The sequence below is a fragment of the Dasypus novemcinctus genome, chromosome 2, assembly GCF_030445035.2.
Source record: "Dasypus novemcinctus isolate mDasNov1 chromosome 2, mDasNov1.1.hap2, whole genome shotgun sequence".
In the NCBI taxonomy this organism is placed as follows: domain Eukaryota; kingdom Metazoa; phylum Chordata; class Mammalia; order Cingulata; family Dasypodidae; genus Dasypus; species Dasypus novemcinctus.
In genome coordinates, this window is record NC_080674.1 from 158,074,140 (window position 1) to 158,086,810 (window position 12,671).

At 39.7% G+C, this 12,671-nt stretch overlaps 1 protein-coding gene across 8 annotated transcripts in view; it reads left to right on the forward strand.

The window, feature by feature from the left end:
• Nucleotides 1-5,290: 5,290 nt before the first annotated feature.
• FBXO38 (F-box protein 38) overlaps nt 5,291-12,671 on the forward strand; it is a 50,166-nt gene continuing 42,785 nt past the window's right edge. For 5 of the 8 annotated variants that reach the window (XM_071210614.1, XM_004460680.4, XM_071210610.1 and 2 more), the window contains exon 1: nt 5,308-5,417. In XM_071210614.1, coding sequence (XP_071066715.1) covers nt 5,312-5,417 — 106 coding nt within the window. In that variant the 5' untranslated portion in view covers nt 5,308-5,311. Of the gene's footprint in view, nt 5,418-12,671 lie in introns of all 8 variants that reach the window. The other 3 variants (XM_071210609.1, XM_004460679.3, XM_004460676.3) reach the window with 3 other exon arrangements.

The window sequence follows — 12,671 nt, forward strand, 5'->3', positions numbered from 1 at the left end:
GTTTAAAGTTCAAGCAAAAAAGTCATTCAAAGGTTTTGAGTATAGCGTTGACAGAATCCACACCATGCTTTGGGGAGATTAATCAGACCATCATTTGGATGAAAAATTGCAGAAATACATAACTTAGTGATTAAGTGCACTGGCTTGGAAGTCAGACAGCCCAGGTTTCACAAGGATTCTTGATTGTCTAAAACTTACAAGATGTGTGACCTTTGGCAAAATACTTCACCTCACTGTACTTGAGTTGCCTCACCTGGAAAATGGGGCAAGTGACACTCACCTCACTGGGTTCCTAAGAATTAAGTGTGATGATGAATTTAAAATGATTGGGAGAAAGAGCTCATGATTAAAAGAATGCAAGAGCAAAACAAAAACAAAACAAACTCAATTAAAACAAGAATTAGAGAGGCTAAAGTGAGGGTGAGAAAACAGAAAGAAACAATTGGGAAGCAGTGACACAGAAGCCCATGGGAGGATTTTGAAGGAAGGCATTGACAATTATTGCAAGTGTAACTACAGAGTCTGCACTCAGTCAGTGCCTCTCCTCCATGCTGCTTGGGCATCCTGACATTCCACTGTGTCAGCACTTCTCAAATTTCACAGAAATATTCTGTGTGTGATGTCTCCCCCACTATCCTGTGAGAGCAGAGACTATTTCCTAGGCATCTGTGGAACCCTGGTGCTTAAAATATTTCCAGATTATACACATTTTAGTAAATGTTGGCTGACTGAAATAATGGTGACCATTAGAGTTCTTGGAATTTCAAACTACTTTTTTTTTTAATAAAGAATAACCTCTACTTCTGTTCCTCAAGGAAAAAAAAAAAAAAGATAAAAGATTGACCTTAGAAACAGTGACAGGGAAAACACAGTAAGGTTAATTATTAAAAAGAAAGCATGTTGAATTTCCTAAATTTCGACCTTAATGTTTTTACTGTCTTGTCACATAACCTTCATCTTGTGCTTTGATACTAATTAAAAATGAGAAACAAAGGCCTTGTTGGTTAATGCTTGCTCAGAGCGCATGTTTATAAAAGCCTTCAACGTGGTGTGTGAATAGATGATATAGACATTGCCTAAACCACGCTGTGTTTGGTTTTGAAACTACAATTCTCTGTTCAAACATCCAGGTACAACGTCTTTCCAAAATATTTCCTCATGTAACTTGGAAAAAGTTAGAATGCTTTGAAAGGCACCAAAACCTCCCAGAAAGTGAACTTCATAAATATTACCTACTAAGAATTCAGCCCTTGCAATCTCAACTATCTGCAAACAGCTGAGAAGCAGGAAAGAAACAAGGCATCCGAGCAATCATATCTAATAGCTAACCTTTGTGAAGTGATTGCAATATGCCAGGCTCTGGTCTAAAGAGATCAAAATATTGTCTCAGACACACACAAAAATGAGGTAGTGTGGTAGATTAGAGATGGCTGCGAAGTCTTTACTACTCCTTCAGTTAAGAGGTGTAGTCTTATTCTCCTCCAGTGAATTAGGACTGGTTTATGGGCTTGCTTGACCAACAGAATGGGGTGGATGTAACTCCTGGACTTCCAAATCTAGGTTTAAGAAGCCCTGCAACTTCCTCCTGCACTCCCTGAGAACAGCTTGTTCTGCCAGGCATTCTCTATCAGAACACATGTGCCATACTGAGAAACCCAAACCAGAGGCAGAGACCATATGTGTGGTACTTTGAGGCACAGCCAGCCTCAGCTGCTAACAATGTAACATCTGCTTGAGCCTGAAGATGACTGCAGTCCAGCCAACATGTAACTGCAAATGCAGAAGAGAGGGCAACCTAAAACTTCTCAACTAAGTCTAGTCAACCCACAGAATCATGACAGATCATGGCAAGTTGTTCTTTTAAGCCAAGCTTTAAGGCTTTATGGCAAAAACAGGTAGGTACCAAAATGAAGTCAATTTTTACTTCACAAACCTGAGGCTTAGAGTTAAAGTGCTTACCAATGATCTCTCAGGCAATAAGTTGAGAAACCTGCACCGGAGCCCAGACTTTTTTGACTCCATATCAGACCTACAGGTATCCTGCTTACCAAAAAATACACTATTTTGCGGCCAACACAGCTTTAGCAGGATTTTTAAAAATTCTTTCCAAAAAAATTTTTGTACCAAAAAATCCTGTATTTGAACTCATAGTTGAGTTCTGACACATTACCCAAGGGTAACGTGAATGATGCTGATGTGAATGGCTCCTGCAGTAGTGCAGGAGGCACCACAGCCATATGAAGCACACACAGTTCCTTCCCAACTACAGCCTGTTTTCTCAAATGTTAGATATCTTTCTAACCAAGGGGTTATCTGTTGTTGAAGGGTCTAATAGATTTCTAGGGAGAAGTGGGGCTCTGATGCTAGAGATGAGGAGAAGAGATAACATTAAAATCAACTTAAAAGTGGGGGCTAGGAATTAAAAAAGCATAGTGATTCAGGCTATTTAATAGAGGGCAAGTTTACCTGCACAGCTCAGAGACCCCCTGAGAATGCCAGTGTATGACAGTGAGGAACATTAACGAAGGACCATAATGAAACCTTATCATCAAGAACAAATGAGTGTTGGAGATGAAGGGAAGTGCCTTACATGTTCTACTTTAAAATGTTTAAACTAGTTCTAGAATAGTTCTGAGGCTGGTTTATACAAAGCAGACACTTATAGCACTCAGAAAATATCTCCATTTAGCATTTATCACAATATTTTATAGGTATGGTTTTGTTTTTCTTCCTAAATTAGCTCCTTGAGTTAGGAAACATCTTATCCATGAGCATTTCCAGTCCCACCACAATGCTTGTTTAAAGAAGGAATTGTGATCAGATGAACCCAACTACCTTGAAATAAATCTTATTAAATGCCTTCTATGTACCAGGGCCTGTGCTAGACACTTTTTTTCAGAACATCTTAGGAAATAAAGTCAAGGTTTTACTGTTTCATTTACTTGAGTTCAAATACGAAAGAAATTGATGAAAGCAAATAACATGGGAACAGAATTTTAATTTCACATACAGGGAAAAAACATGATATCTGAGATTAAGATGAATAGTTAATAAGGGTTTTAATACCTAGAATATATAATGAAATCCTACAACTCAACAACAAAAAGGCAAACAACTCAATTAAAAAGTGGGCAAACGTGCCACACAGGGGTGCCCTCCACGTTGGGGAGCCACACGCACAAGGAGTGCACCCTATGAGGAGAGCCGCTCAGCACGAAAGAAAGTGCAGCCTGCCAAGGAATGGCGCTGCACACATGGAGAGCTGACACACAAGATGACGCAACAAAAAGAAACACAGATTCCCGTGCCGCTGACGACAACAGAAGCGGACAAAAAGAAGAACACGCAGCAAATGGACAGAGAACAGACAACTGGTGCGGGGGTGGGAGGGTGGGAAGGGGAGAGATAAATAAAATAAATTTTTTAAAAAGTGGGCAAAATACTTAAATAGACATCTATTCCAAAGAAGATACACAAATGGCCAAAAAGCACATTAAAAGATGCTCAAAATATTAGCCATTAGGGAAACACAAATCAATACCAAAGTGAGATACCACTTCACACAGACAAGAGTAGCTGCTATTTAAAAAACAGAAAATAAAAAGTGTTGGAGAGAATGCAGAGATATTGGAACTCTAGTGCATTGATGGTGCAAATGTAAAATGGCACAGCCCTGTGTAAAGCAAACAAGTTAAACATAGAATTACCCTATGTCTTAACAATCCAACTTCTAGGTATATACAGAAAGAAAGTAAAAACAGGCTCTCGAACAGACAGTTGTACATCATTGTTTACGGCATCATTATTCACAATAACCAAAGGTTGGAAACAACCCCAGTGTACATCAACAAATCAGTGGATATACAAATTTGGTACATAAAATGGAATATTATTTGGTCATAAGAAAGAATGAAGTTGTGAGACATGCTACAGCATGGAAGAACCCTGAAAACATTATGCTCAGTGAAATATGCAAGATATAAAAATATGGCGTACAAGAGGTGTCTCCAGAAGGAGAAAACTTGCAGAGACAAAAAGTTGATTAGAGGTTACCAGGGGAAAGGGGGAGAGAAGGAAGAGTACAGTAGACCACATTTTACACAACTCAACACTCACAAATTCATGTATACACTACTGGCAATCAAAATATAAATATATAAAGGCAGAGAGACAATTAAATTTTTAAAAAAGTATTTCTATGATTAATGTTGCTTATTGTTACTAGAGTGTTTATTTGCCTTATTTATTAAAAAATGAGAGATACATGTGTTATAGGAAATATTAAATGGGTTCACTATTATTCATGATTTTCAACTTATGCGAAAGTGTTGGAATGTACTGGTTGTGTTAAACAAGGCCCTACTCCATATGCTTAAAACACATAAAAATCAAACAAATGAAAGAAAGTACATGAATATGATGAGGCTTCTATTCTTACTGAAGTTTTGTTTTACCTTCCAGAGTCCAAATCAGGGCACATGGTTTGACACCTGGAATGTGATAGCTAGAACTATGACTGCCTAAAACAAGCTGAAACCTATGGAGCCAGACGGTAGCATTGAAAAGCAGAAAGAATTATGATTGGTATCAAACTTCTTCCCAGCAGCATCGTCTACTCAGGCCTAGATCTTATTAAATCATGATATATGGTTTTAATACGCACTAACTTTCCAAAGGGTCATTGGTATCTATATAAATCTAGACCATTTTCGTTACATGTATGTACGGGCAGAAACATGAGATTTGAAAAGAAAGAAATCAGAGGCTTCGGTCGAGCTGGGAGACATCGCGCAAGCCAATTATCCTCTCAAAATAGTTTCGTATTCATTAAACAATAAAAACAAAACGATGAAGCTGATTCCTTCCCACAGTCAGAGTTGTAGGGAGCTTTAAGGAAAGTGATGTGCAAGCTTTTTGGAAGTGTAAAATGTTATTAAATGTGCAGACAAAATATCACAAATGTGAAAAACATAGGACTTATTTCGCATTATATCTTTAACTCTCCGCACCGGCCCGTCCCCAACCCCCACAAAAAAAGTTCTTCTGTTTTTAGTTGAACGGGTTTGCCATAAAGCAGCAGCTGAGCAGACGAACAAACCTCGGGGTCACGTGAACGATTCCCACTACATCAGACACTCGGCGCTTCCAGACCCGCGATATGGTCACGTGAAAGAAGGACCAGCCCACTCCTGTCCTGAAATGCCACGCTTAACATGTCTGCCTCGCCTCAACGCCACCATCCCACACCCAGCATGGACACAGGGTACGCCCCGGATGACGACGCACCGGAAATGCGCGGAAATACGCGGAAATGCGCGGGCGGAAGCGGAAGCGCGGCGGTGGAGGGGGCCGCGGGAAGTGTTTGTGGGTTTTCTCCTTCCCTCCCAACCACAGTAACAGGCGGAGGGCCGGCGTAGGTGAGGCGGTGGCCGAGTGGGCTCCGGGGCTGGGAAGCGGGCAGCAGAGCCAGGGGGTGCGTAGCGCGGAAAGGAGGCGGCGGAGGGTCTCCGTAGCGTCCGGCCGCTTGGGCCCTCCATCTCGGAGCTTTTCGGGCCTAGGGCTCCCTGGAGAGCAGGGCTCGGGTTTGGCGTTCCCGGCCTTGTAGGCCCTGGTTGCAGGGTTTTACTCCTTGGACTGAACCGGACCCAAGGTTCTGCCATACAGCGTTCTCTCTAGGCCTCGATATCCTCAACGAAATGGGGAGTTTGGCCTGAACACCTTTTGGGACCCCCCCCCCTTCCCATTCCAGGTGTCACGAATAACACGATTTTAATGTAGTTACTGTGTACTGCAGGAAATTGAGGAAGGCTTGTCGTCAGCGTTTTGAGGAAATGTCTGAGAATAGCACGCACTGAATACATGTATGGTAGACTGCCAGTCCCGGGGATCCAGAGCTCCATGTTCTAGACTTCCTTCTTAGACCGACTCACTAATGACCTTGCCCAGGCCCATTACCCTCTCTCTAAGACAGTTTGGATATGTGTAAAATGGATGTTTTGGATGCCTTTGATACCCCTGCTAGCTCTGAAAATCAAAATCTTACCTTCCCTTTCAGAGAATCTTTCCTTAGAGATAGATCAAAAAAGCATGCTCTCCCTGCATCCTGTGTAGATAGCTAGGAATTGACTGATAAAAATGTTCACCGTGTTTCTTCATACACTAAACCAGCCAAGGACAGCTGGGCACTTAAGAAGGTTCCTGTGCAGTGGGACGCTCTCTCCTGAAGACTTGGTTTTATGAACCTAAGCCAGCAGTGTAAAACACACCAAAGAGAAAAACAGAAGACCTTGGTTTTTATCCTAAGGCTGCCATTAATTTACTTGTTCACTTTGGACAAACCCCTTCCTATCTCTGGATGTGAGATCTCATCTGTCAAATGAGAATGTTGCATGAGGTTTCTGGTTCTTAATCCCCCCTACCCATTTCCTCAGCACAACCGAGGGATAAAATAATGGCTCTGTAAGGCCATGATTCTTTGAGGGAGGGAGAGGATGGGGTGTGGAGGGTACATATTATAGAGTTGTATAATTTAGGAAAACTGTGATTTTTAACGCTCACTTTGAGAATGACTGGGTTAGATGATCTCTCAAGTTCCTTCCCTCTCTTTAAAATTTGTGATGCAGTTATTCTAATGTCCTCTGGGTGGAGAATATAACTTGTGTATGTTTAAATGGCTTTGTGTCTGGATGTATATACACTTTGACTTTAGTAAGAAAGATATGGAAGATATTATAGAGGGGAAAAAAAAATAGGTTTCAATAATGTAAGGTGAAATAGTGAAAACAAAACAGCTTGAATTAGAGTTGAAGACCTGGATCCTTGCTCCAGCACTGGTACTTCCTGTGTGACTTTGGGCAAGTCAGCTAACTTCTCTGAACTTCACTTTCCTTATACTAAAATGGGTAGTTGGACAGGGTGATTCCCTAGACCCTTTTCAACACTGTAATTGTTTTATTTGTTGTTTTTAAATCTGAGCAACTTTGTGGATGTGGTGTGGCATTCTTTTAGGCAAGAGAGGCTGTCCTAGGCAATAGACATCTAAGAGGTTCTATGACATGAAAATTAATAACCGACATGCAACATTATTTTGACATGAGCAAGCTGAAGTCAATAGAAGCTAAAGAAAGCCATTAGAAGCTTGGAGGGCAGGGGAGCCCTTGACCTGATATGATTGTGGATGTTGATGTTTATATTTTTGTTGAGGGCAAAGAAAAGTAATGTGAGTTGCAGTGAATTGAAATGACTGAAATAGTAAAAAAAACTAGTGATAGAATCTTATGTCCACTATGAGACTGAAAGTTTCATGGGAACAGAATTTATCACCATCTAACACCTAATAGGCAATAAATAAAATATGAGTGAATAGTAGTAATCAAGAAAAGAATTTTTTCTAGAAGAATTGTCGTTCAGATACAGAATAACAAGCTCATTAAGAAATGTGAAAATTTTATAAAGGAGAGGTCCCTAAGTTATCCTATCAGTTACAAGATAAATTGGAAATGTATTGATAAGAGACAGACACATGCCCTGGAGGGTATGGTATGATCTGAGGAAGGGAGAAATTAGTTGAATAAGGGAGAGAGGAGGATATAGAGAAGCTGGGACAGGAAATGGAAGATTTTTCATTCTGATTGAATTAGGAAGTACAGGAGTAGGGATAAAATTGTGAGTATTGTCATAGGCATCAGTGGAGTACCAGAATTATTAACAAGTGGTAAAACTTGCTGGAAAAAAAGGATTAGAAAGGGGAGAACTTCATTTTACAGGCAAGAAAATGTTGCTGTTCCCATACAAGAGGTAGAGAGATCTTGAGGTTATGGGTTAAAAGATAGGGGTATTTTGGGAGCAGCCTGGTGACTTGAGTAAATGGGAAGTAGCATAGTTTTATTTGGGGTGAGAGGAGATTTGAACCAGCGAGATGGAAGGAGAAGAATGCCTCTTAAGAGAAACTGTGTTTTGGAAGAACCATGATTTAGAGAGTACCTACAAACTCATGCTTACTATTTAAAATGTACTTGGGTCTCCATGACAAAAATAATGCTGAACAAGGAGTCACAGAATGACTTTAGGATACCTAAGTCTGCTGTAGGCTATTGAATGGGAACCTGAATTAGATGAACCACAAACCCTAATTTGTGAAGGGAGGTGTGGTCAGAGGCAGTTCTATTAGAGCGTCCAGAAACCCATCTCCAAACACTGGGCATTGCTTGGGAATGCAAGAGACAGTCACAGTGGCAGAGGGCCCATTTAAAGACAGCATGTGTATTGTAGGGTGGGAGATGGTCTTACAGGCAGATAGTCTGAAAGCTGTTCAGAACCCTGGCAATATGTGATCTTGTGCATGTGACTTTTCCTCTGGTTCTTTTTGTCCATCTGAAAATTGAGTCAGTCTTGGATACAGCTTGTTTACCTGTCCTCCATGCACTTGTAAGGGATCACTGTGATAAGCTTTGATGTCTGTCAGTCCCTTGGAATTGTATATGTAATTCTGCATGAATGAGTCTGGATGGATATGTTTTGTCTTGTCTTTCTCTTGGGAAGAGGATGTGTAGCTTTCATCATTTTTCAATGGATGTTTGACCTACAAAAAATTAAGAATTCTATGGTTAGGTAGCCTCTATAGTCCCCGCCAACTTTGAAATTCTGTGACAGTGATATTTCTTTGAGATTCATAGTCTGAACCTTCAAAACTTGCTAACTCTATAAATAATACCTTATGCTGCAAAAATAGTCTCCACATTATTTAAGCAGTCTCTTATTTGTACTACCTGTCCCTCACCCTACATGACTACTCTCTTATGCCCCCTCCTCCAACTCATCTGCTTTCTCTGCTGCTGGTAACTGGGATTTCCCTCCTTTCCTCTTTCCCTTTTAACTTAATGGTTTGGACCATCCTTACCACATCAAGTTTCTTAAGCACAGGCAGAGTGTTTGGTGGTGAAGTGGTGATAAGGATAGGGAGAAGGCAAGAAAAAGAAGGCTAGTCATAGAAGTTTTCTCTTGTTCTCACTTGTTTTGATCACCCCTCAAAATGAAAAGCAATTGAGAAAGAGAAAGAGAGCATCACCTTGGGATTTTGCGTGTATTGCATGCTTTTTTCTTATACCAGGAACCCAGGCCTCTGTTAGTCAGTGCCTGGGATGAAATGCTCAGAATAGGCTGGCTGGTGAATCCAACTTTAGTTAAAGCAGTTTTGTTCATCTCTGTAGAGATTGTGTTGGGGCTGTATCCTTGTGGGAAGTCTTTTCTAATTTTTTTTTTTCTTCTTTTAAATCTTCTGAACATTTCCTGGGACTCTTACGAAGTCTGGAGAGTATTAATGGATTTCACCTGACGATAGGTTTTGACCTGTCAATCCCCTCTTTTGTGTAGAGATCTTATCTTTACCCTAGCATTCTTCTCCACAGATACTTTTTCCCTCCACAAATTTAGAACAGGGCAGTCACTATTCCACCTGCCAAGTAGGTGGTTACAAGACCAAGTCTGCATTTTTAGGGATGACATGGGAAATATCAATAAAATTTAACCTAAAATTTTATTAGTTCTGCTATTTAGTTTTTTTAGTGTTAATGTATATAGTAGGTTAAATAGAGTTTTTGTGGGCTTGCTGAACACCTGACATGTATAATGTATTACATCATTTCTGGGAGTAAATGTTTTTCTGAGTTATAAATAAGTGAACTCACATAAATTCAATGATATTTTAGGAGGAGTTTGATTAGTTTAAAAATTCAATGTATGTTATGCACTGGGGCTACCAAATCCACTGTTGCACACACAGGAACCACAACATTGCAAAATAATCAGAAATAATAAATGATAGAATCATAAGAGCAGGTATACAAGTAATTAAGTGGCTGTGGATTTGATGAAAAGAAGGGAGAAGGACTAAGAAAGAGATTGATTTAATGACAGAAGAATCAGGAACATGAGGTCAGGGAAAGGGTTAGAGTTACCAGGTGCTGATGATGTGCTAAAACATAATAGCTGGAAAATTGGTCTGAACGTCTTTGTAATCCTTGAGTGGATTGGTCTCTGCTAGTTAATAATCTTTTTGAGACTTTTGCATGCTGCAGATAGTTAGCTATTCATTGTGTCCTTGTAATATAAATTGCATTATTGCCTGACTTACAGGCATATTCCTGAGATTAAGTGCTGTGGAAACATACTGAGTACTGATAGGAGCCAGAAGTGATTCTTGGCAGCAACCTTAAAGCTAGTAGTTGCATATGGAATAGTGGAAAGATTGATTGGTATTCATACATTATACATTTGAGGATTTGTTATGAGCAAAGACTTGTTCTCAGTCAGAGGCAGGAGGTTGATATTCTTTTCCTTTCCCTGGCAGAGTCATGGCCAATAAAGTACTACACACGTTACTATAGCAGAAGCATAGGTTAAGTACCACAGGAGCTCAAAAGAAGGCATGAGGAGGGGAAGTTTTCACAAATGACTTAACATTTAAGCTAGATTTTACAGGCTGATTAGTAGTTTTCTTGTCAAGAAAGGGAAGGGAGGGACATTCGAGTCAAACATTTCATTCCTGATAACATTAGGAATGAAAGACTAGTGTATGTTTGTGGAGTTGTGAGGATATTGGTGCAGCTGGAGTCAATGTCTCTAGGAGTAAGTGGAAAGAATTGAAAGGTGGGAAAAGTGGCTTGAGCCCAGATTGGAAAGATTTTATTCTCTTGAAACCTTGTAGACTGAATTAATTTTTTTTAAATTAGAGCTTTTCTAAGTTTACAGAAAAATGATGTAGAAAATGTTAATAGGGAAAACTGTGTGTATGGGGGTAATGAATGGGACTCTTTTTTTAAAGAAATGTGTATAGTCAATCTAAAAATTTCAAACAATGCAGAATACGAGGTTAAAAAAAAAAGTCTCTTTCCAACTTCTTAACCTTTGTTCTCACTCCCCAGAGGTAACCACAGTCAATATTGCCGTGTATCCTTCCAAAAATGTCCTGTGCAAGCATAAGCATATATTTATCTTTTTTGTTTTATCCAAATGAGATCAAACTTTAGATATGTTCTATATCTCTTTTCACTTAATATGCTGTCGGAGGATTGTTTTTAAAAGATAGCTTTCACTTTAATGCAGGCTGTGTTATAGTAAGCATTTGTTCAGTAAATACTTAACTACGGGCCTACTTTGTGCTACGTTTTGTCCTGGGGATACGGTGGTGGGTGTCATATAGGAAGCCATTGTAGTAGCCCAGATGAGGATTGATAAGACTTGAAAGCAAGAATGGAGCAAGAGTAGTATTGTGATAAAATGGATAAGACTAGCCCATCAAGTGACTGTGGGAAATGGGAGATCAGCAATATACTGAAGATGATTTCAAGGTTTCTGATTTGAGAATTTGGTAACATACAATAGGAAAATAGGAGGTTTGTATATATGTTTTGGTGGAGGGAGTGGGTAGTTGTGGAGAGAGTTCATTTCGGATGCACTATTTCTGAATGATGTTCAAGATATTGAGGTAAATGTTTCTCCTACCCAGAAAAAGTAGGAACTGGAGGTAGAAATTTGTGTTTTAAGTATTTAGTAGCTGGAGCCTTCCCTCAGAATGGGTACAATTGCCCAGGTATCAGAGGTCACAAGGGTATATTGTCAAAGAAGTCTGAGAAATCTTCATAGAGGTATAAAGAGAACCAATAGAGTGTCACTTTGGGAACCAAAGGAGAGAGGGTTTCAAAGAGAAAATGGGCAGCAGTGTCCTGTACTAAAAGGGGTCAGATAAGGAAGACCACTGGAAAGAGGTTATTAAATTTGGTGATTAGGAGGTAAAAATAATCTTAAAGCAGTTTCAGAAGCTATCACGATATAAGATTCATAGGGAGGGGAGGGGAGGTAGTGAGTAAATGGAAAAAGGTGGGGAATGATCTAATCAGAAGCAGGTGAATAAATTGATAGCTTGTTTATAAAGCACCTGTCCACATTAATGAGCATTTCTAAATATAAACTTGTTTATCTAGAGGTCTGTTAGCCAAAATGTAGTAGACAACATTTAAGTAGGTTTCTGAGAAGCCAAAATAGATACCATATTATCAGTGCACTGTAGCTTATATACCTACCCTGAATTCTTTAGACCCGTGCTAGTTGCCTGTTGATACTAATCCACACAATTCTAAAAGCTTGCTTCTCTGGTTTCCCAGGCCATAGTTGGTCAGTAGCAAATTAAGAGAGGGTGTGTGTGTGTGTGTTTGGCATGGGCAAGGGAATAGCTGCAAGAAATAACAGCAGATAACTTTTCAGCAAGGGAGGAGAGACCAGAATACACAAGCATAGAAACATAACATAGGCACACATAAGCACGAAAAACATGAGAATCCACTCAGCCTAGTTATTTGATCCCATTACTTAGGAAACCAAGGAAGCCCTCATACTTCAGTAGTCCATGAAGGGAGGCATCACATAATTTAATGCATTTTTATATTGATAATAACCTCAGGTCATCAAGAAAAGGATAAACTTTTATTGAGTCACCTCTGCCTTACAGAGAAAATACATGTGTTAAATCAGCTTTATTCAGTCATGAGTTATAGTGCTGTTGGTGCAAGTTCGAGGTTAATGAATCAACTATATATAATGTGCCTTTAAACAGAAACACACATAAAGGAAGGTTATGTGTTGGTCAGTTGACAAAAATGTAGTGACAAAAATGT